Source organism: Anomaloglossus baeobatrachus, chromosome 1, assembly GCF_048569485.1.
Source record: "Anomaloglossus baeobatrachus isolate aAnoBae1 chromosome 1, aAnoBae1.hap1, whole genome shotgun sequence".
NCBI lineage: Eukaryota > Metazoa > Chordata > Amphibia > Anura > Aromobatidae > Anomaloglossus > Anomaloglossus baeobatrachus.
Window position 1 is genome coordinate 701,270,770 of NC_134353.1, and position 23,866 is coordinate 701,294,635.

The following is a 23,866-nucleotide window of genomic DNA, read 5'->3' on the forward strand; positions in this document are numbered from 1 at the left end:
ATTATAAAATTAAACAATAAAAAGAATATAAAATTTGTATACTGGACTAAAAAATCCTACTGTCATTTTTTTCTTTATTTTTGACCTCTCAACTCTCCCAGGGGGGAGTGAAGGATCCCACCGGATGAGTTTCAACAGCTGATCCTACTGTTTGATGCTAAGCCTCTGCCAGAGAAGTAAAGGGTGCTTTACACGCTGCGACATCGCTAACGATCTCGTTAGCGATGTAACACGCTAGATCGCACATACGATTTGCCAAGATCGCACCTGTGACCGGCGCTACAAAAATGACCTATGTGCGATCTCGGCAAATCTTATCTGCGATCTGGCATGCCACATCGCTAACGAGATCGCTAGCGATGTCGTAGCGTGTAAAGCACGATTATCTCATAGAGAACGCAGGATCGCTCGGCTCAGCCAATCCACCCTATGTATGGGGGAGTCAGAAGAGAGAGCTGTCAGCCAAACATTTGTCCGTCCGACAGCTATCAAATGTGTATGGCCAGCTTTATACTCCAACTTCATGATATCACATGGGGGATCAGCTCTATTGAATTTTGTTTTACAACACCCAGATATTAAGAGTATTCTGAGGTGTCTGGATATGCAGCTGACAATCTGGATGAGCTCAGCTCTCTGCTGTCTAAAACAAACCTATAATTTTATCACATACAGTGGAACCTTGGATTACGAGCATAATTAGTTCCGGAAGTGTGCTCTTAAACCAAGTTAGTCTTATATCAAAGCCAATTTTCCCATAGGAAATAATTGAAATGCAGACAATTCATTCCACAACCCAAAAATATTTACTATATTTATACAAACCTATTACAGTAATGTTAAATAATGTACTGTATTCATATAAAATTATTATAGTACACTCATACAAAGTACTGTACAGTAAAATAAAAAACATATAAAGCAAATTAAACTGCATATTGGCTTACAATATTGCTGGTGTGCGGGAGGTACACTATAGAGAGAAAATTATGTATAAATATGACCATTTTTATTCTAGTACAATACACAAAAAAAACATACCCCTAATCTATTCTCAAAATAAGGGCAGAACTAAGCCAAATGTATGGTAGGAATACTGCACAGGCAATTAGATTACAGTGCATGCAATGTGCTATACTGGATAGCAGAAAGTACACATTATTAAAGAAGTTGTCCAGTTACCAAAACCGATTTTTTTTTTTCTGATAAATCTTGCTAATATGTGCCCCTCAACACATCTATTATGTTTTTTCAGCAAAATTACCTTTTATTGTGCACTAGCAGCACAGGGTCATTGCTGGCTCCAGCTCTGATGGGGTTAATCTCTCCTCTGACTTCCTGTGTTCAGTTCCTACAAGTCCCAGAATTCTTTGTGGCTCTAGGGCGGTGTCTGGCTTATCTAACACACCCATTGTGTCTAATACACCCACTCTGCTCCCACCCAAACCCTCCTCCCTGCCTCTTCCCAGTGGATGCACTGAGATCATCAATCACACAGACAGCAGCAGCTCTGCACAGCCAGGGGAAGAAAGTGTGTGTGCGCGTATATACAGTGTATGTGTATATACAGTGTGTGTGTATGTGTGCGCGTATATACAGTGTGTGTGTGTATATACAGTGTGTGTGTGTGTGTGAGTGTGTATGTGTGTGTGTATGTCATACTCACCTGTCTGCAGGGTCCCGGTGCCATGCCTGCTTCCAGCCCCTGTCCCGCCGCTTCGGCTGTGTGCAGTCTCCCCGGTGCATGAACGAAGCTTGCAGGACCTGGCGGTGGATCACCTGATGCAGTCACCTGACGCATCAGCTGATCGTAGTCTCGCCGGCTTCTTCGCGCTCGGCCGGCTATCAGCTGATCCTGCCGTCAGGGGACTTCATCAGCTGATTACCGGCAGCTGCTGCAGTGATGGGCCAGGATCAGACTCCGCTCCAGGAGCTGCCGGTAATCAGCACAGACGTGAGTATTTTTTTTTTTTGCACTGATGCATCAGCTGATTGTATAATCGGCTTTTATACAATCAGCTGATGTGTGATGTGATTCACGTAGTTTAACCTGACACATCATCTGATCGCTTTGCCTTCCAGCAAACCGATCAGATGATATTGGATCCTGATTGGACGGCGCGGGACCCTAACCCAGGATTACTGTCTGCAGGGTCCCGGTGCCATGCCTGCTTCCAGCCCCTGTCCCGCCGCTTCGGCTGTGTGCAGTCTCCCCGGTGCATGAACGAAGCTTGCAGGACCTGGCGGTGGATCACCTGATGCAGTCACCTGACGCATCAGCTGGTCGTAGTCTCGCCGGCTTCTTCGCGCTCGGCCGGCTATCAGCTGATCCTGCCGTCAGGGGACTTCATCAGCTGATTACCGGCAGCTGCTGCAGTGATGGGCCAGGATCAGACTCCGCTCCAGGAGCTGCCGGTAATCAGCACAGACGTGAGTATTTTTTTTTTTTTGCACTGATGCATCAGCTGATTGTATAATCGGCTTTTATACAATTAGCTGATGTGTGATGTGATTCACGTAGTTTAACCTGACACATCATCTGATCGCTTTGCCTTCCAGCAAACCGATCAGATGATATTGGATCCTGATTGGACGGCGCGGGACCCTAACCCAGGATTACTGCGGAGGGGGGTTTATTTCAATAAAGATGGAGTCACTAATTGTGTTGTGTTTTATTTCTAATAAAAATATTTTTCTGTGTGTTGTTTTTTTTTTTATCATTACTAGAAATTCATGGTGGCCATGTCTAATATTGGCGTGACACCATGAATTTCGGGCTTAGGGCTAGCTGATAATATACAGCTAGCCCTAACTCCATTATTACCTAGCTAGCCACCCGGCATCAGGGCAGCTGGAAGAGTTGGATACAGCTCCAGAAGATGGCGCTTCTATGAAAGCGCCATTTTCTGGGGTGGCTGCGGACTGCAATTCGCAGTGGGGGTGCCCAGAAAGCTTGGGCACTCTTCACTGTGGATTCCAATCCCCAGCTGCCTAGTTGTACCCGGCTGGACACTAAAATTAGGCGAAGCTCACGTCATTTTTTTTTTAAAATTATTTCATGAAATTCATGAAATAATTAAAAAAAAAGGGCTTCTCTATATTTTTGGTTCCCAGCCGGGTACAAATAGGCAGCTGGGGGTTGGGGGCAGCCCGTAACTGCCTGCTGTACCCGGCTAGCATACAAAAATATGGCGAAGCCCATGTCATTTTTTTTTTCTTTTTGGGTAAAAAACTGCATACAGTCCTGGATGCAGGATGCTGAGCCTTGTAGTTCTGCAGCTGCTGTCTGCTCTCCTGCATACAATGAACATTTTGAATAAGGAAATGACATCAGAACTTTTTTTATTTTCATCAACAATCTTTAATGGCATTGTGCACTGATTAAAAACGCAGTGAGCAAAAACGCAGCAAAAAAGGCACCAAATTGCGGCAAAAACGTGACATGCAGCACCGCAGGTGACAGAGCAGAGCAAGTTGGTGACATGCTCTGCTCTGACACATAGTGTGCTGCATGTCACTGTATCCACTCTGGGACTTGTTGTGCAGGTGACCGGATGATACATGTCACTAACTGCCCCACTCTGTGACTAACTGCCCCACTCTGTGATTTCTGCTGCATAGTACCAACTGTATACACTCTCACCTGCACAACAAGTCCCAGAGTGGAGACAGATAGTGACATGCAGCACACTATGTGTCAGAGCAGAGCATGTCACTGTCTCCACTCCGCTGACCTCACAGCCCGTACACGCTGCGATGGATGCAGGGGGACACAGAACAAGTAATCGGCCGACACTGGAGTCATCTGATTACTTGGGATGAATGAGAAGTAAAATGCTCTGGTGCTCGATGGGCGAAGCCCATGCCGATTTTTTTTAAAAAAATTCATTAAAAATAAAAAAACAAAAAAATCACATTGTTTGTGGGCTCCCGCTGCATTTTCTATTGCTAAGGGTAACCAAAGCAGCTACTGGCTGCTAGCCCCCGCTGCTTGGTGTTACTTTCACTGGAAATAGAAATGCAGGGAAGCATTTTTTTTTTTATAAAGGTTTTTCCCTGAAAACGTTTTTAAGAAAATGACGTGGGCTTCGCCATATTTTTGTATGCTAGCCAGGTACAGCAGGCAGCTACGGGCTGCCCCCAACCCCCAGCTGCCTAGTTGTACCCGGCTGGGAACCAAAAATATAGAGAAGCCCTTTTTTTTAATTATTTCATGAATTTCATGAAATAATTTAAAAAAAAAAAATGACGTGAGCTTCGCCTAATTTTAGTGTCCAGCCGGGTACAACTAGGCAGCTGGGGATTGGAATCCACAGTGAAGGGTGCCCAAGCTTTCTGGGCACCCCCACTGCGAATTGCAGTCTGCAGCCACCCCAGAAAATGGCGCTTTCATAGAAGCGCCATCTTCAGGCGCTGTATCCAACTCTTCCAGTGTCCCTGGTGGCAGGTGGCACGCTGGGTAATAAGGGGTTAATATCAGCTATGTTTTACCAGCTGGTATTAAGCCCGAGATTCTTAATGTCAGGCCAAGTTTAACCTGGCCATTAAGAATCTCCAACAAAGGGTTTTAAAAAAAAAAAGACATCACACAGAGAAAAATACTTTATTAGAAATAAATACACAGACACAGTAGGGACTCCATGTTTATTACTCCCTCTCACCCCTCCACGATGGAGAGATTTCTGTACTGACCACGCCAGGAGAGAGCGAGGAAAAGAGAGCAAGCGGGGGGGGGGGGAGAAGAGAGAGAGAGGGGGGAGAAGAGAGCGAGAGGGGGGAGAAGAGAGCGAGAGGGGGTGAGAAGAGAGCGAGAGGGGGTGAGAAGAGAGCGAGAGAGGGTGAGAAGAGAGCGAGAGAGGGTGAGAAGAGAGCGAGAGAGGGTGAGAAGAGAGCGAGAGAGGGTGAGAAGAGAGCGAGAGGGGGTGAGAAGAGAGCGAGAGGGGGTGAGAAGAGAGCGAGGGGGTGAGAAGAGAGCGAGGGGGTGAGAAGAGAGCGAGAGGGGGTGAGAAGAGAGCGAGAGGGGGTGAGAAGAGAGCGAGGGGGTGAGAAGAGAGCGAGAGGGGGTGAGAAGAGAGCGAGGGGGTGAGAAGAGAGCGAGGGGGTGAGAAGAGAGCGAGGGGGTGAGAAGAGAGCAGGGGGGGAGAAGAGCGAGGGGGGAGAAGAGAGCGAGGGGGGGAGAAGAGAGCGAGGGGGGGAGAAGAGAGCGAGGGGGGAGAAGAAAGAGAGGGGGGAGAAGAGAGAGAGGGGGGAGAAGAGAGAGAGGGGGAGAAGAGAGAGAGGGGGGAGGAGAGAGAGGGGGGAGAAGAGAGCGAGGGGGGGGAGAAGAGAGCGAGGAGGGGGAGAAGAGAGAGGGGGGGAGACGAGAGAGGGGGGGAGAAGAGAGAGGGGGGAGAAGAGAGAGAGGGGGGAGAAGAGAGAGGGGGGAGAAGAGAGAGAGGGGGAGAAGAGAGAGATGGGGGGGAAGAGAGAGAGGGGGGGGTGAGAGAGAGGGGGGGAGAAGAGAGAGAGGGGGGGAGAAGAGAGAGAGGGGGGGAGAAGAGAGTGGGGAAAGAAGAGGGGGGGGGCAGAGGTGCTCTGTAACCAACTGTCTCCACTCTGTGACTTGTGGTGCAGGTGACAGAGTTCAGACAGTTGGTCCCATGCAGCAGGACAGGTGGCAGAGCACAGCGGTGACATGCCTGTCAGTGTCTTGCTGCTGGGAGGAGCAGATGATCACACTGCCCGACACCGGCCGCTCTCCTGACATCGCAGCAGAGCGGGCGGGTGGACAGTGTGATCACATACTTACGTGCAGGGGGGATTCAGCTGAAGAACCCCCCCCCCTGTACTGCATACTGGCGCCCCGTTCCTCTCCATCTGCAGGACGCTTCCGGCTCCACACTGACTTCCTCCGGATCCTCCCCTCGATGCTGAGCTGTGACGTGCGGTAGTCACCGCCCACAGCCCTGTCACTCAATCTGAGTGGCGCCGGCATCCTGTGACGTACCCGTCTTGTTTGAGAGCCCGGAAATGCCGGGACTTCAGAGGATGCTGGCGGCCACAGCTCCAGGGGGTCATGTGATAGGCACTGAGCGTGCAGCATAGCGCCGCTCAGTGCCAGAAATGGAAACACAAGCCAATGGAGAAGACGCCTAGAAAGGTAAGTATAACTCCTACAGAAAATAAAAAAAAATGGGTGAACCACCCCTTTAATGTATACATTACATATGTACAGAAAGTTATGTACAGAGTGGGTCAGAGCGTGGTGAAAGGACCGAACCGGATTAGTGCACAGTGAGGATTTGCTCTTATTGCAAATCATTGCTCTTAAACCAAGTTACAAATTTGTAAAAAGCTTTGCTTGTCTTTTAAAATGCTCTCAAACCAAGTTACTCTTAATCCAAGGTTCCACAGACTGAGTGTAAGGGGTACTTTACATGCTGCGACATCGCGCATATATCGTCGTGGTCACGTTGTTAGTGACGCACATCTGGCGCCGGTAGCGACATCGCAACGTGTAAATCCTATCTGCGCCGATGAACGAGCGTAAAAAAGTGACAAAAATCGCTGATCTGTGTCACGTCGTTCATTTCCATAATGTCGCTCCTGCTGCTGATACGATGTTGTCTGTCGTTCCTGCAGCATCACACATCACTGTGTGTGAAGCCACAGGAACGAGAAACATCTCCTTACCTGCGTCCAGCGGCAATGCGGAAGGAAGGAGGTGGGCAGAATGTTATGTCCTGCTCATCTCCACCCCTCCGCTTCTATTGGCCGGCCGCTTAGTGACGTCGCGGTGACGCTGAACGCACCTCCCCCTTGAAGGAGGGATTGTTCGGCGGTCACAGCGACACCGCCGACCAGGTATGTGCGTGTGAAGATGGCGTAGCGATAATGTTCGCTATGGCAGCAAGCACAAGATATCGCATGTACGACGGGGGCGGGTGCTATCGCTCTCGACATCGCTAGCAATGTCGCAGCATGGAAAGCCCGCCTTAGTTCATGTGCAGTGATAAAAACCCATTGGTCCCAGATTCATCAAATTGTTTTCGAGAAAACTTATTCACATCAGTTTCATCCAGATTTGCCTAGAAGTGCTGAGCTCAGGCGGGACAAGACGTGGCAAAGCCAACAAATTCATTAAAAGTTGTGACATAACTTACACCAGAAAATGCTACTCCAGTGCCTGTTACTAAACTAGGAATATCTTACTCCAGCACACCCCTTCATTAAGGCTGACATGGACAGCTTCAGTCTTAATGAACTGGAACAATACTGTCAGTCATAATAGGAGATAGTCTCCCAAGTGCTACTGCCACATAGTAACAGTCAGAAGAAGTCTCTCTGAATATTCTCTATGAATATGGTCTCTCTGAATATTCTCTATGAATATGGTCTCTCTGAATATTCTCACCATTCGTTACTGTCCCAGTGCTGTATGGCTCTGTAATACTGTGTATGAATTAATTCTTGGTCTGTTGAACGGATCTGTCTTAATGAGCGCTCAGTTATTTTTTTAAGCTCTTCACCCCAATTTTCTGTTTCCATTTTTCCTCCCCTTCTTCCAAGGGCCATAATTTTTTTAATTTCCGTCAATTTAGAGTGTTGTAGCTTTCATTGGCACCCTTTACATAGAGGTTATCTACTAATTGGTATTAATTTGTTCCATTAGTTGGCTCTCTTCATCCTTACTGATATAGGTTAATAGGTCCTTTGGCTTATATAATCTTTTCAATTATTTGCCATACTATATCGGTGGGATAGGTTTTCATGTTTGTATGTTTCCCCAATTTTTAACGTATTAATAAAAGTTATATTTTATCATTACCCAGATTAAATCATAGAAAGGAATAGTCCTAGTCCCCTTTTCCTCTATATGGTGTGTGTATCTCTCCTGATGATCCAGAGGTGGTGAAACGCATAGGGAGACACCAGGGCATTTATGAGGGGCAGTCACGGTGCAGGGCCAGATGTGGGCTGCCTAGTAAGGGCGGGAGAAATTGATGGAGGGCGAGCGTTTCCCCATTTAGGGAAAGCTATGTTATCCTTTTGATCTTCCCTTCTTTTGACTGGAACAGATGGGACGCCAGCTAAAGTGGACCTGCACAACTGATAGGGGTACTTTGCACGCTGCGACATCGCAAGCCGATGCTGCGATGCCGAGCGCGATAGTCCCCACCCCTGTCGCAGCAGCGATATCTTGTGATTGCTGGCGAAGCGAACATTATCGCTATGCCAGCTTCACATGCACTCACCTGCCATGCTGTTTTGCTAATATTTTTAGCACTAAGGTTCAGATACGGCTTTAAAGAAAAACGATCATGAAGCTGACTGCAATCCTCTACCATATTTCTGTTCTGTTTACCTCTAACTGTTTCTAAAACTTGTCTATGGTATATAGGATGAACTCTTATTGCGTTAAGATGAGGATCAATTTCCTTCTCCCCACTGACCTGTTCATCCTCCTGTTCTGGGTCGGTGACGTTTTCAGAATCAGATGAGTTCTGTACGTCACTATTCCACTCATCTGAGTTCCCCTCTGTCCCTGCTTTGGCTATGGCCAAAGCAATTTCCGTTCTATTCTCCTTCCCTCTCTTCTTTCTGTATTTATACTGCTCTATACATACAGCAGACTTGTCTGCATCATGCTGATACCCATCACATTTGTCCACTGACAACTTATTCTGACACTGTGCTGTAACCAATGCTGTCTGGACCTCACCCAACTGTCTCTCTAATTCCTGAACTTTTGTTACCATACGTATCTTTTCCTCATGCTGTTTTCTATATGCAGACAACAGGATCCATCCACGCCTACCAACAGCGCCCAATTCTTTACCTTTCTCCACTTTCACTTTCTGCAAGCATTCAACCACATCAACAGGTTCAGCATTTTTCAAACATTTGTCCCATGGTTCACTCAAACCAACACTATGCGACCACTTGGTTGCCAAAATATCATAGGGAGTCTGTTCCCAACCTGGAATCTCAATGCATTCACTCACAACCACTTTTTTCTTAAAAAGAGGCATATTTTACGCAATATCACACTAACAAAAATACTCAAAGCCTTCTGCGTATACCCTGCTCGCAGCGCCAAATGTTTTGCTATATTTTTAACACTAAGGTTCAGATACGGCTTTAAAGAAGGCAAATAAGTAATTTTATTATAAAGGTTAATATGAAATACAAACTTAAAGGAAAAATATGATATTGCGTACACTTTTGTATAATCAACATACAAAGGTTAAGTACAGTTAAATATACTTACATCACCAAGGAGCTTTGGACATCATCTGTCTGGAAGTCAGAGAAGCATGACATAGACAGAGACTCCTGGACATCACTGACCGGACGTCTCACGGTGCAGGTAACACGAGCTTCTGTCTGTGCTATACTTCAGCTGATCTTAAAAAAGGCTTGAACAATATTACAAGCCTTAAAGTTAATGTGTTGTAGTCTTATTGATCCATGCCCTTTGATGGCCAGTCATTGGGCATAGATGAACCAGAGATACACCACACATCAGACAATGGGGTAATAAACCCACAGCATTCAAGTCTCCCAAGAATACACATCAGGTATTTGAGCTAGGTAAATGGATATATTGTTTGTCTGTATATTCAAGACAAACACACAGAAATCCTTAAGTATATACAAGATTTTGTAACCATGTACACTTCGTCTGTCTGACTAATCAATATGTTCTAGTTTAACATAATGTATAGACTCAAAAAATAGCCATTTTTATATTTGCAATACACATGCGATGTCGCTTTGGCCGGCGATCCGCCTCCTTTCTAAGGGGGGAGGGTTGTGCGGCGTCACACAGCAGGCGGCCAATAGCAGCGGAGGGGCGGAGATGAGCAGGATGTAAACATCCCTCCCACCTCCTTCCTTCCGCATTGCAGCCGGGACGCAGGTAGGAGATGTTCCTCGCTCCTGCGGCTTCACACACAGCGATGTGTGTTGCTGCAGGATCGAGGAACTACATCGTACCTGTTGCTGCACCTGCATTATGGAAATCTCGGACCCTACACCGATGATATGATAACGACGCTTTTGCGCTCGTTAATCGTATCAAAAAGGATTTGCACACTATGATATCGACTGTGACGCCGGATGTGCGTCAATTTCGATTTGACCACACAGAGATCGCGCACCTGCGATGTCGTAGTGTGCAACGCCCCCCATAGGGTGACAATCCATTTTGCATTTTATTTTTGAGTGTGGTCTCCTTATGCCCACCTTTGTTGTAGGACCCTATTTATATCTGTATGGTAATTATACCTGTCCCATTGTCATTGTTTTCTCCCCACTGGGTATGAAAATAGATGGTCCTATCAGTGGTCGTATATCCTTGAATCATGTACTTTGTTTGGCATACCTATAGGTGTTTTCTGAGTGACTATATGTCATATGAACATGACTTCTGTGTATGCTTTACATATTTTGTATGGTTTTTAATCACCTTGAGTGTTGGTTACAATTTGTTTACACTCGGTTTTTAAGGGTTTATTAAAGGTTAAGTTTTAATCACAGTTTGCTATATCTATTCGTTATCCCTGTGTAGTACTTGATAAACGTGTTTTGGGGTTCCCCACTCTGGTTGCTTTTTCTATATTTCCTCCTACACTCCAAAAACATACATGATAGGGAATATAGATTGTGAGCCCCAATGGGGAAAGAGTTGCCAATGTATGTAAAGCGCTGTGGAATTAATATTGCTAGATAAATGAATCAATATATTAATATATTATTATATGGACACCTGGCTTTTTGTCACATACCTTTTCCTTGTATAAAGGAACAAGACAAGTGTGTCCACTGTGACCCTTATTATCCTATATACCGTGTTTTTCCAAAAATAAGACCTCCCCCAAAAATAAGCCCTAGCAGGGATTTTCAGCATTTTCGGAGAAAGGCTTAAATATAAGCTCTCCCCCGAAAATAAGCCCTAGTCGCGGATCAATAATGAAGTGTCCCTGCAGCTAAAAAAGTTACAGATACTACAGGACACTTCATTATACACAGCGGCACCCGGCAATTACACTCACCCGACACTGAGCGGCAGGACCTGCAGTAATCACACACCCGCACTCACCAGATCTCTCTCACACACACACTCACACACCAGATCTCACACACAAACATCGGATCTCACACACAGTCAGATCGCACACACAATCAGATCGCACACACAAACATCGGATCACACGCAAACATCAAATCACACACACAAACATCGGATCGCACACACATCGGATCGCACACACATCGGATCGCATACACACTCACCTCATCTAGCGACACCGATCTCTTCTCGCCGGGAGAATCCTGAGAGGCAGGGCAGTGAAGCGCAACGAACAGGACCTGCGGCCGGACACGTGACTTGCTTCATTCCCTGCTGCCGTAAGTGCTGGATGTGATGTGATGTGTGTGATCTGCTGTGTGTGTCTGCAATCGGCTGTGTGTGTGCCTGCGATCGGCTGTGTTTTTCTGCGATCGGCTGTGTATGTCTGCGTTCGGCTGTGTGTATCTGTGATCGGCTGTGTGTGCCTGTGATCGGATGTGTGTATCTGTGATCGGCTGTGTGTGCCTGTGATCGGATGTGTGTATCTGTGATCAGCTGTGGGTGCCTGCGATCGGATGTGTGTATCTGTGATCGGCTGTGTGTGCCTGCGATCGGCTGTGTTTTTCTGCGATCGACTGTGTATGTCTGCGTTCGGCTGTGTGTATCTATGATCGGCTGTGTGTGCCTGTGATCGGATGTGTGTATCTGTGATCGGCTGTGTGTGCCTGTGATCGGCTGTGTGTGCCTGCGATCGGCTGTGTGTGCCTGCGATCGGCTGTGTGTGCCTGCGATCGGCTGTGTGTATCTGTGATCGGCTGTGTGTGCCTGCGATCGGATGTGTGTATCTGTGATGGCTGTGTGTGCCTGCGATCGGCTGTGTGTTCCTGCGATTGGCTGTGTGTGCCTGCGATCGGCTGTGTGTGCCTGCGATCGGCTGTGTATGCCTGCGATCGGCTGTGTGTATCTGTGATCGGCTGTGTGTGCCTGCGATCGGATGTGTGTATCTGTGATGGCTGTGTGTGCCTGCGATCTGCTGTGTGTAATCTGCTGTGTATATCTGCTGTGTGTGTGTGCCTGCGATCGGATGTGTGTATCTGTGATCGGCTGTGTGTGCCTGCGATCGGATGTGTGTATCTGTGATCGGCTGTGTGTGCCTGCGATTTGCTGTGTGTGATCTGCTGTGTATATCTGCGATCTGCTGTGTGTGATCTGCTGTGTGTGTGATCTGCTGTGTGTGGCTGCGATCTGCTGTGTGTGTCAGCGTGTCAGCTAGCAGCAGGGTAGGACGGCGTGCAGCACCGACCGGAGATCACAGGAGGACCTGGGAACCACGCAGAAGTCCTGGTCTGGTGAGTATGAGTCTCCTGGGAAGTGGGGGGGTCTGCTTTTTTGGGGGGTAAACTTATCCCCAACCGTGTTTCTCCAAGAATAAGACCTCCTCCAAAAATAAGCCCTAGTGCTTTTTTGGGGGGCAAAAAAATAAGACAGTGTCTTATGTTTGGAAAAACACGGTAGTAGTAGAGCCATTATACAGACAATTGCAGTCCCAGGAGGTGTTTAGGGTATAAAAATAGGAAACAGACAACCAAGTACTCATCTTTTCACAGACAATATAATACTCTTCATGGGAGGTCGGGAGGAATATTTGGCACAGAACACCATAGCACCCAACAAATCACAAATCATTTCTACATAGCATTTTGGTGCCTCTGCTGAAAGATTTATGTACCTGTAAGCATTTTTGGAGACTGGACGGGGATCAAACTTGAAAAAAATGATGCACATGAGGCGTTTCTAGTTGGACACAGATGTCTTAATGTGTCACTGCACGGTCTGATCACTGTTTCATAGATGATTGCTCAGTTGCCTGCAGACAAAATAAGAATGAAATATGCAAAAATAAAGTAATAAATACTGCAATACTTTCATTTTTAAACATTACCACCTACCACTGGAAGCCGAGGTTTAAATTTCCCACTGTTCCCATTAGCAGCACTCAATTTTAAACCCAACAGGACACTAAAGGCACATTTGTCTTAATGAACTGCGTTTATCTAGATCACGCCAACACATTCATACCGCTTCAAATGTCACTTAAATGGGAATTTAATATTGTACTTTTGCATAATTGACACTGGTAGTTCAATAATAAATTCTAAGAAAGATGGGAAGACTGAAATTGGTACATCAAAAATAACATATTTTGTTAAGATTTTATATTTTATCATGAACATGCACGATCACGACAAGTATGCACAGGACCAATGTAATCAGCAGTGCCATAAAGATATTTTCACTACTGTGACCAGTCCCTGTCTCCAATAGCGCTCATAATATAATTGGTCAAACACAATTAGGATGATTTTATGAGAAGCCAACTGAAATATCTGTGTGTTAAACTCCATCCAGATTATGCTCATGGTCGGATATGATGTCAGGACCCTTGTGCAGCAAGACAACAGTGCAAACCACTGAGCAACTATGGCCAACAAGACCACATAAATGGTTTGTCATTAGTGATGGGCGAGCATGCTTGGCACTGCTCGGTACTCGAACGAGCATCGGGGTGCTTGGGTACTCAGTTGAGTATTGCAGGTGCTTGGACATGTCGGTCGTGAAACAAAGAACAGGTTTTGGTCACTGCATGATATGAGCAGACACTCCAGTGAGATCTATTTCTAGCCCCTGCACGGCTGTCACTGGTTCTCTTATACACTGTTTCCTGCTTCTTTTGGCCCGCAGCCCCCTTGATAAATGCTTCGGGTGCAGGCGATGACAGAGCTTTGTATCATCAGATGACAGATTTCCGGGTGCTGTGCAGGGACGAGCTCTCTATAAGGCTACTCCAATGATCAGCTGCTAGCCTCTGATTGGCCGGCGGCTGATCACTGGAGTAGCTGTATAGAGAGCTCGTATTTGCGCAGCGCCCGGAAATCTGTCATCTGAAATAAAGCGCTGACTGCACAGCCCCCAACACAGGCAGCGATCATCAAGGGGGCTGTGGGCCTGAAGGCAGGCCGCGTCTTTGAGACCACTGCACTATGGAATGTCTGGGAGGGTTCAGGGGAAAGGGGTGGGGACTCCGATGCACTGTACCTGCCCCACTAAGCAGCATGGCGATAACTTGACGTCGGCTGTGATGTCCGTCAATAAAGGCCCTGCTCCTGTCGACGTGACATCACAGGAAGTAGCAAAATCCCGGCAGGAGCGGTCACATGACTGCTCTGACACGGGGAGAGGGGCTGACAGCAGGAAAGATAGGCAGTTGCTATCAACCTACATGCCCCTATGTAGCCCAATAGTGAAATAAAAAAAATGAGCAAAATAAGCCGGATAACCCCTTTAAAAAAATTTAGGAACTTATGAAATGTCAATTATAACTCCAGACTAAATGAAAAACAAAATTTGTGTCAGTCTCAAAACTTTTGTCTATGACTGTATGTCTTCTGAGCATATATGCCAGACAGTGGGAACAAGCGCGGCATGCAACTCGCATTAGGCTAGTTTCCAAGGATGAGTATTTGATTTTTTGATGTTGCAGATTTTCTGCAGGACTTCTTCCCCAATTAGCTAAATTATATCACTTTTTTGTACATGCATTTTTAGTGTTTTTTCAGTTGCAGTTTTTATCTATTTTTGATCTCTCCTGATTTATATAAAACTGCTTTTCCATACTTCGTGTTACTTTGCTTTCAGAAAACTTTATTGATAAAGTGATATATATAAAAAAAAGCATGTATGCATATCTGTGGAATTTCATTATCTCATTCAAGTCTATGAGGAAAGTCAACAAAAAATGCATATTTACATCAAGACGTGGACCGCAGCTCAGTTTCTGCAGCGTAAGGCTAGGTTCACACTTCCGTTGTTTTGCATCAGTCACAATCCGTCGCCTTGAGGAACTACGGTATCCTGTAAAATATTTTGCAGGAATCCAGTTTTTCCCCATAGACTTCTATTAGTGACGGATTGCGACTGATGATGCTGCGTTGCATCCGCTGCGTCGCGGTCAGTCTTTTTTTAACTGACCGCCGGGTGGGAGCAACGCAGCCTGTAACGTTTTTTGAGCAGCGCAATCCGTAGGATTTTGCTGCACATGCTCTCTCTGGCTCCCTACCCCCGTAACCAGGATACACATCGGGTAACCAAGCAATGCGCTTTGGTTAGTTACCCGATATTTACAGTGGTTACATGTGCAGGGAGCCAGCGCTAAGCGGTGTACGCTGGTATCCAAGATACGTCCTCAGTGCCACGGCCCCGCTCGGCTCCGTCCCCTCGCACTCCGCCCCCGCACACAACGGAGTCCGACAATGATTTCTGTTCTTTGTCATCCGTTGTACAACACATCAGTCACATGCGGCAAGCAACGCATGTGACTGATGCAAAACAACGGAAATGTGAACCTAGCCTAATAAAAAGCACAGTGTGCATGAAATTTATATGACTCCCATCCACTTTGCTGGAATTGTAAACTGATTTTTTTTTTTGCACACAGAAATAAGTATTATACAAAATACACCAAGTATTCATCGTGGGAAATTAATATTACACTTGCCAGATTTAAACAGATATACACTTGGGGAACAGATGCCCATGTTAAAAGTGAAGGGCATGTACTTCATGGCAGATTCTAGATACTGAAAATTACAGACAAAAAGGGGAGAGAGAGAAAAATGAAATGGAAAAAGCAATATTTACATCACAGAAACCCATTAAAATGTAATAATAGGTCACTTAGGGTAGAGGAGAATGGTCTTCAAATTATATACACTGAAAGATGTTCAATTTGCAGCCACAATGCACTTCTTTGTAATCAGGAATTGATTAAATAACAACCTAGGCTTAGTAATTATGGTCCTACATGGAAAGGCTTTCTGTTCCTCCGCTTTCACAAAGATAAAAAAGTGAGTTAGGGACACAGACAAGGACACAGCTTTTTGCAATTGAGCGTCCTGCCACCTGCAGTAGCTGTCGAATAACATTGCAGACTTACAAGCTGAGGGTTTCGGAGGCTTATAACACAGTGGATGAAATGAGTAGAGAGCAAGACCTCTGCGTCCAGCAGAAACATGACGGCAGGTGCGGGAAGAGCCTAGTCACAGCCAGACACCAACAAGGCGCAGGCACATCTCCCCGTCATAGCTGTGAAGACCAAATAATGTTGAAGTAAGAATCCGCTCAGTCTAATCGAAGAACCAGCAGGATATTTCTTGGAGCCAGCATTCAGCAAGATTAATAGCAATGTCTCCTAAAACCAAGCCTCAGCATGACCTTTCCCTTTATTTAAGCTCTTAACTGGCATCATAGGTGTTTATAGGCCCTCCCACAAGGTAAGAAAGTCGTATTCCAGAGTTCCAAATTCCTATAAATTATATGAAAATACTTTACGCTGCTGGCGTCTAAATTTGTCTTCACCTTCAGCTCACAACTGGAAACATACAGAAGTCAATCGGTGCTACAGATAAAAGACTTCCCCAAAGTACAGATACTAAAGAGGCAAAAGGAACACCCGAAACAAATCTTAGGATCTGCCATTGGGATCAAAGCCGTGGGAATACAGAAAAATATCTCCAGCGACAAATACAAACTTCCTGTGCTTCCTTCTTCTTAGTGCCTTAGCAAGAAACTACCATTTTTTGCCATTTCACAGATACAGCGGAGCTGTGGGCCAATCACCAGATGTTTATTTAAAGGGAACCAACCACCAACATTTTGCTATATGAGGTAAAGGCAGGGCCATACTAGCACTAGGATCCTGAATCCAGGCATACCCTTTGTTGAAAGATCGGATGCTTTATTCCTGAAATATCTGTAATCAAATTCCAGAAATGCACAGCACATTGATTGATGTATACAGCGATGCGGGCCTTTGTGGGTCAGGTCCTCAGTGTATATTCCTCCTCCTGCGTCCTCTATGGCTTTCCCCCTTTTCTTTATTTAAATATTGCGCCACCATTGCTGCTGTTGGCAGAGCGTGCACATTGCCACAATAATGATGTTTTCATTAAAATTGTGCTGGAGTCCGTGCATGCGGGTACCACAATCTCCGGTGCCATTTTATTGAAGACACTGTGGAGAAGACTATGAGCCGCATCGGACCATGCGCAGATTTTTTTTTACATCTGCACATGCGCCCCTGCCACTCATGGTCTTCTCCGCAATGTCGTCAATAAAATGGCAATGGAATTGCAGTACACTCATGCACGGACTCCGGGGCCATTTTAATGAAGACATTAGTACTGTGGCAATGCGCCAGTGTGACGCCCTGGCCTATCAAGTCGACACAGGGTATTGTGCAATCTGCACTTATGTGCAATATCCTCCTCCTCCTTGGTTACGGGTCCCCTAACTAATGGTGTTGCCAAAAATCAGCTAATCGAAATCCTAGGAGCACTCTGCACCACACCCACCAGACACACCAGTGGACGGCCTGAGTGGAATAGGGTCGTCCAAGTGGGGGGTTGGTTAAGGGGAGGTCAGGAGTGTCAGGAGTCAGTCAGTCTGAGAAGAGGAGAGTGTAGAGTTGGAGGTGAAAGAGAGAGGAGGTCAGAAGCCGGGCTCCTTGGAAGTACTAGGTAGCAGACGTTGGTCTGGGCCTGGAAGGAGCTGGACCCCGGTCGCAGGGGATTGTGACAAGGGACACAGTATTGTCATGGAGGATAGCCGGCGGCCTTGTACCATCACCGTGCTGGGACCAGTGCACGACGGGGTACGTGGACCCCAGGTCAGGGAGTAGCTTCAGGCAACCTGACAATTTACCCAACGAGAACGGAGCCTTCAAGATCCGCTCTCCACTCACTCCAAAATTGGAGTACTAGCGCAACGAGGGGGATAGGACTTTCCACACATACGGTCCAGAAAATCCCAAGCGTGAACCCTGAGAGCAATCTCCCTGAGTTAGTTATACTGGGGAGCGGGACCCGATTAGTTTCAGCCTATAGGTACCAACCAGAAGAGAACAAAGTGCCAAAGGAAAGGTCACAGATCAACAGGCAACACCAGCAGGAATGGGACCCAAACGTTCTCCCCCTCAGCGGCAGCGGTGTGCAGCGCTTTGGTTTACTAAAGTTGTCGGTGTCAGCGTTATTGGACTGAGTGAGTACGCAAGTGACCCTTACCTCCCCAACGGTACATCCCAGTCACCCTCACCGAGTCCCGAGGCATTCCCCCGTACCCGTGGAGGGGTTAAACACCTGGCTTCCCACTCCATCGCCACCGGGTACTCCCAGCTGCAGCGGTGGTACTCCACCTTACCACACATCACGGGTGGCGTCACGAACTCTCAAATACACCATCCCCTGTAAATATCCCTTTTTTTGGAGTGGCCGCACGACCCCCCGGGTCCGGACACCCCTCGAGCCACCGGGAATCCGGATCCGAGCAGCCCGGCTGCTGACGCGGGGGCGGCACACCAGCACCGCCAACAGTTGCAATGGCAGCGTGGTGCGATATTTAAAAAAAGAAAAGGGGGCATGCCATAGAGGATGCAGGAGGAGGAATATACACCGAGGACCCAACCCACAAAGGCCCGTCCCCAATGCACATGTCAATCAAAGTGCAGTTCATTTCTGCAACTTTGATTTAAGATATTTCAGCAATCAAGCATCCGATCTTTCAATAAAAGGTATGCCTGGATTCAGCATCCTAGTGCCAGTATGGCCCTGCCTTAACTTCATATTGCAAAATCCTGGTGGTTGGTTCCCTTTAAAGGGGTTCTCTGAAATCAAAGGTGAATTTCATACTAAATATTTAATTGAAGGGGAACCTGTCATCAGATTTTTATACCCCAAACTAATACCAACTTTGTAAGGCCTGTTTCACACGTCAGTGATTTTTGTACGCATGTACTAGTTTTTATACGTACCAGAATCTCGGACATAAGCAGACCCATTAAAATCAATGGGTCAGTGCACACATCAGTGATTTTTCACTGACCATGTCTCCGTGGGCGTACACGCGAGTTCGTGTGCTACACACGGAGACATATCCGTTTTTTTCTGGCATCATTGATGTCCCACGTACCACACTATGGTGTGATCCGTGAAACACGTACTATAAAAACACGGATACTGAAAATAAAAAGCATTTTATACTCACCTTCTCCAGCGACGCTGTCTCCGACCTTTGCTGGCTGCTGCTTCAGAGCTGGCTCGTTATGGTCATGCATATTCATATATGCAGGCACAGCTGACCCGGAAGTAGCTGCAGCAGGGTCAGAAACACAGCAAAGCTGAAGAGTTCAGCACCAGTGACAGCAAGAACGGGGACAGGTAAGTATACGTCCATGTGCAATCACGGATGACAGATCACATATCACAGATTCCACATGGACATACCCACGTTTGGTGCTGTAATGCTGATTATATCCATAATGTTGTTTTAGGAACATGGGTTTTTATCATTTAGGAAAATTTATTGTTAAGTAGTTATACAAATGAGCTACTAGAACACGAGCACTGCACTTAAAGTTATGCTGCCTCTCTTCACTATTCCCAGCGTACCTGCTGTCACTGATTGACGGATCACACTTCTTTCAGTGATCTGCCTCACCCACTTGAGATCTAGTATCATCATTCCCCAAGACAGAAAACAGGGAAGAGGGGCAGCAAAGCAAAGACCAGTGCTCACCACACTGCAATGTTACTCTAAAGCATAAACCGAGATTTATAAAAGTATTACTGTAGTCAACGTTACAGCGCCTTTATATAGATGGCAATTGTTTGGAATATAAAAATCTAATGACAAGTACCTTTTAATAATTCTAATCATTATTCTTATGTACTTCAGTTTAAAATTTCCTAGCAGATCCAAATGGATTTTTTTTTATAATGAGAAAAAAAAATGATTCAGGACCAGAATTCCGGAAATCTAGCCAGACGCTGATCCCCATATAAGCCTTTGGGTACCTGAATATTGTACTTTAAAATGGTGGTAGAAAGGGCTAGGGGGATTAGAGAAGGCTCATTATACTTACCAAGTCTCCTCTGCTGCTGTTAGGCCTAAGCGACACGGCATGAAAATCGGTGCGAGTGGAGTGCGATAAAAAAAAAATAAAAAACGCATTCCACTAAGACCAATATTAGCCTGTGTGTCAGCACCCATGAGCGATTATTTTCTCAGCCCTAATCGGACCGAGAAAACAATCGCAGCATGCTGCAGGTGTAATGCAAGACTCTTTATCTCGCACCCATGCAAGTGTATGGGGCGAGAGAAAAATCGCACTGCACTCGCAGTACACATGTGTACCGAGAGTGCAGTGCAAGAATGGCAATAGCCAGCTACGTAGGAGGGAGAGAAAACCCTTCCTCCCCTCCTCAGCGCTAGCCCGCCCCTCCTCAGAGCTGGCCCGCCCCCAGCAGCTGAGGTCCGATCGCATGGTCGGACCTCAGTCGTAGGGACACTTGCATGACACTCGGCTCTGCTGTACTGCCAGCGTGAGCCAAGTGTCATGCGAGGTGATCGCAGTAATCCCCATGTGGCCCCAGCCTTACACTACTTCCGTGTCCACTCATTACCTTCATACATATTCACTGCTTCCCTGTGGCAGTCCCATCATCTTTGATTGACTGCAGTCAGACCGCGTGCCACACACTGATTGTCTATAGTGGTGTAAAAATAAATAAAAAAATTGGTGTAGGGTTCCACAATATTGTGATACTGAGTGCATATAAAGCATACAATTACAGGATGTAGCCCCCCGCTGTGTGCTTATCTTGGCTTTGTATCAAAATAGGATGGACCCCATGCAACTTTTAAAACAAAAAAATAATTAAATAAATAATTTTAAAAAACGGCATGCAGTTTCCCCCCCCAATTTTGATACTCAGCCATGAAAAAGCAGACAGCTGGTATTCTCAGGCTGGCGAGACCCATGGTTATTGCCCTCCCCAGCCTAAAAAAAGAAGGCAGCAGCTGTCCAAAATTCTTGCATCCATTAGATGTCACAATCCCAGCACTTTACCTGGCTCATCCCGATTGCCACCGGAGGAAGGCAATCAGGGTAATAAAAGGGATTAATGTCAGCTCACAGCTGTCACTAAATCCTAGATTAGTAACGGGGGAGGGTCTATCAGAACCCCCCATTACTAATACTATAAGTGAAAAGAAATATACACCAACACTGAAAAATCTTTTATTTAATATAAAATATAAAAAAAACCCTCTTTCTTCAATTTCTTAACACCAAACACCCAATTCCAACGTAACCCACACGAGGTCCCACGACAATCATGACTGCTTCATACTGAAGTCACAGTGCATGGGCAAATTAGAAAACATGATCACAAGCTGTGGCTTCAGGCAGACACTGACTGAGCCTCAGCTGTGAGCAGTAACATGATTCGGTTTATCTGCGGTCACAGCTGGAGGTTCCCACTGTAGCCCACCTGTGACCGCAGGTAAACTCTTTGAACTCAGTGACGCCACCTCAGGTGAACCGAGTTTACAGACCTGTATCTCCTGGCAGAAAAACACTTTTTTTTGCCAAGAGATGCAGATTTAGTGCTGAAATTTAAACACCATATTCCTGCACCAAATCTGCATCTCCTGGCAAAAAAAAATCACATCAATACCGCATCAAAAGCGCATTGTGTTTTGAAGTGTTTTCTTTGCCAGAAGATGCAGATTTGGTGCAGGAATATGGTGTATAAATTTCAGCATCAAATCTGCATCTCTTGGCAAAAAAAAACAATTTTCTGCCAGGAGATGCAGGTTGGAGTTCACCTGAGGTGAGGTCACTGAGTTCAATGAGGTCACCTGAGGTTAGTTTACCTGCGGTCACAGGTGGGGCCCCGTGGGAACATAAACTCAGTGACGTCACTGCTCACAGCTGCCGCTAAGTCAGTCTCTGACTGCAGCTGCAGCAGGCGGTCATGTTCTGTGGCTAGTGTAGCAGAGCCGGAATCTTCATGGGACCTCGTGTGGATTACGTCGTTCCTGGCCGTTTTGGAGGTTAAAAAAAGGGGGTAAGAGGGTGGGTTTTTAGTATTTTGTTTCAAATAAATTATTTTTTCAGTGCTTGTATTTATTTCTTTTCATTTACAGATTAGTAAAGGAGTGGGGGTCTCAGACACCTCCCATTACTAAACTAGGGCTTAGTGTCAGCTGTGAGCTGTCATTAACCTCTTATATTACCCCCATTGTCACCACACCAATTGGGATGAGCAAAGTAAAATGCTCATTGTCTTATCTAAAGGATGTGACAATTCTGGGAGGCTATAGGCAGCTATTTTTAGGCTGTGAGAGGCACAATAACCATGGGCCTTCCCAGTCTGAGAATACCAGCCCCCAGCTGTCAGCTTTATCATGGCTTGGTATTAAAATCGGGACTGGACAGGTCATTATAGACATGCAGACAGTGTGTCTGATTCCAAGCAGTTAGACACGCTGTAAACAGGGTGGGTTCGCGGTCTGACCGCAATCGATCACAGATGATAGGACTGCTGGTGGAAGCAGTGAATATGTATGAAGGTAATGAACAGCCAGGAAGTGGTTTTACAGCCACGCGAGAGACTCCAAGTATAATACTCCTGCTTTATTCCAATTTTCTTTCTTTTACTTTATTTATTTTTTATTACCTGGTTGGCCGTTCCATATAGTTACCTGGAGTTCCCCGTGGTGCTGTGTTTGAGAAAGCCTGCTGAATCCGTAAAGCATAACAATACAATACATCTTGCCTGTTTGGATTTCTGAAGAAATTGGCAGTGCTGGTATATTTTCTTATATGTATTTGGGATGCCTTCCATATAACTCAGCACCATTATATAGTGAGTACCGCCTTCATTTTTTTTCTATTATTTCACTAAGGCACACATTCAAAGCGCTTTTTATGACAATGAAATGAGTAACACTTTATTGAAGAATTTGGCAAAAAATAAAATATCTGGAATTGAAAACAAATTGTTTTAAAATATACTCTGAAATGGGAGGTGTACACATAGATTTCTATATAAGTTGTGTTAGTATTGCAATACATCACTTTGGTGCTTTTAGAATTGTCTTTATTAGATCATTTGAAGGGGTTATTCCAATTATCAGAAGTCATCACCTATCCAATAAACTTTCTGGTAGGTAGGGAATACAAATATATATATTTTTTTTATTTATTACACACACACACACACTTTTTGTTAAAAAATCCAATTCACCCAGACACAAATATGCTTTTGTATGGCAAAAATGAAAAAATTACTGCTTTTGGATCGTACTCATGCAAGAATTAAAACAAAACAACTGCTGCATCTTTAGGACCATAAACAGGGGAATTATGTGCAGCAAATCTGATCGTGTGGGGCAAATCCCTCAGAACAGAACACAATGAGGTAGTAAGGCTGTGTTCACACGTAGTGTAAATGCTGCATTGTTTTCTGATGCCTTGCGGCTGCAGGTGTCCACCCCATAAAATATAGTAAGTCTCCTCTGATTATTGCATGTAATTTTAATGGATTTTTCACGTTGACGCGACTTAACAAAAAAGCTTTAATTCTGTACTTAAAAATGGAGCTGCCTTTTCAGGCTCCTCATAGGAGCCTATGGAGAAAAAAACAAAACAAACAAAGCACACAGTTCAACAGCGTCTTTAGACGGACAGTGGGCAGCAGAGTATTATGGACCGTGTATGGGCAGCAGGGCATTATGGGCAGTGTACCATCAACAGGGCATTATGGGCAGGGTACGGGCAGCGGGGCATTATTGGCAGCAGTACATTATGGTCTGTGTATGGGCAGCGGAGAATTATGGATCATTTATGGGCAGAGGGGCATTATGGGCAGTGTATGGCCAGCAGGGCATTATAGGCAGTGTACGGGCAGCAGG

General features: G+C 45.8%; 1 protein-coding gene across 2 annotated transcripts in view; it reads right to left on the reverse strand.

Annotated features, from left to right (window-relative positions):
• TANGO2 (transport and golgi organization 2 homolog) overlaps positions 1 to 23,866 on the reverse strand; it is a 285,769-nt gene that overhangs the window by 167,780 nt on the left and 94,123 nt on the right. For both annotated transcript variants that reach the window (XM_075341767.1, XM_075341766.1), the window contains exon 2: positions 12,783 to 12,920. In XM_075341767.1, coding sequence (XP_075197882.1) covers positions 12,783 to 12,838 — 56 coding nt within the window. In that variant the 5' untranslated portion in view covers positions 12,839 to 12,920. The remainder of the gene's footprint in view (positions 1 to 12,782; positions 12,921 to 23,866) is intronic.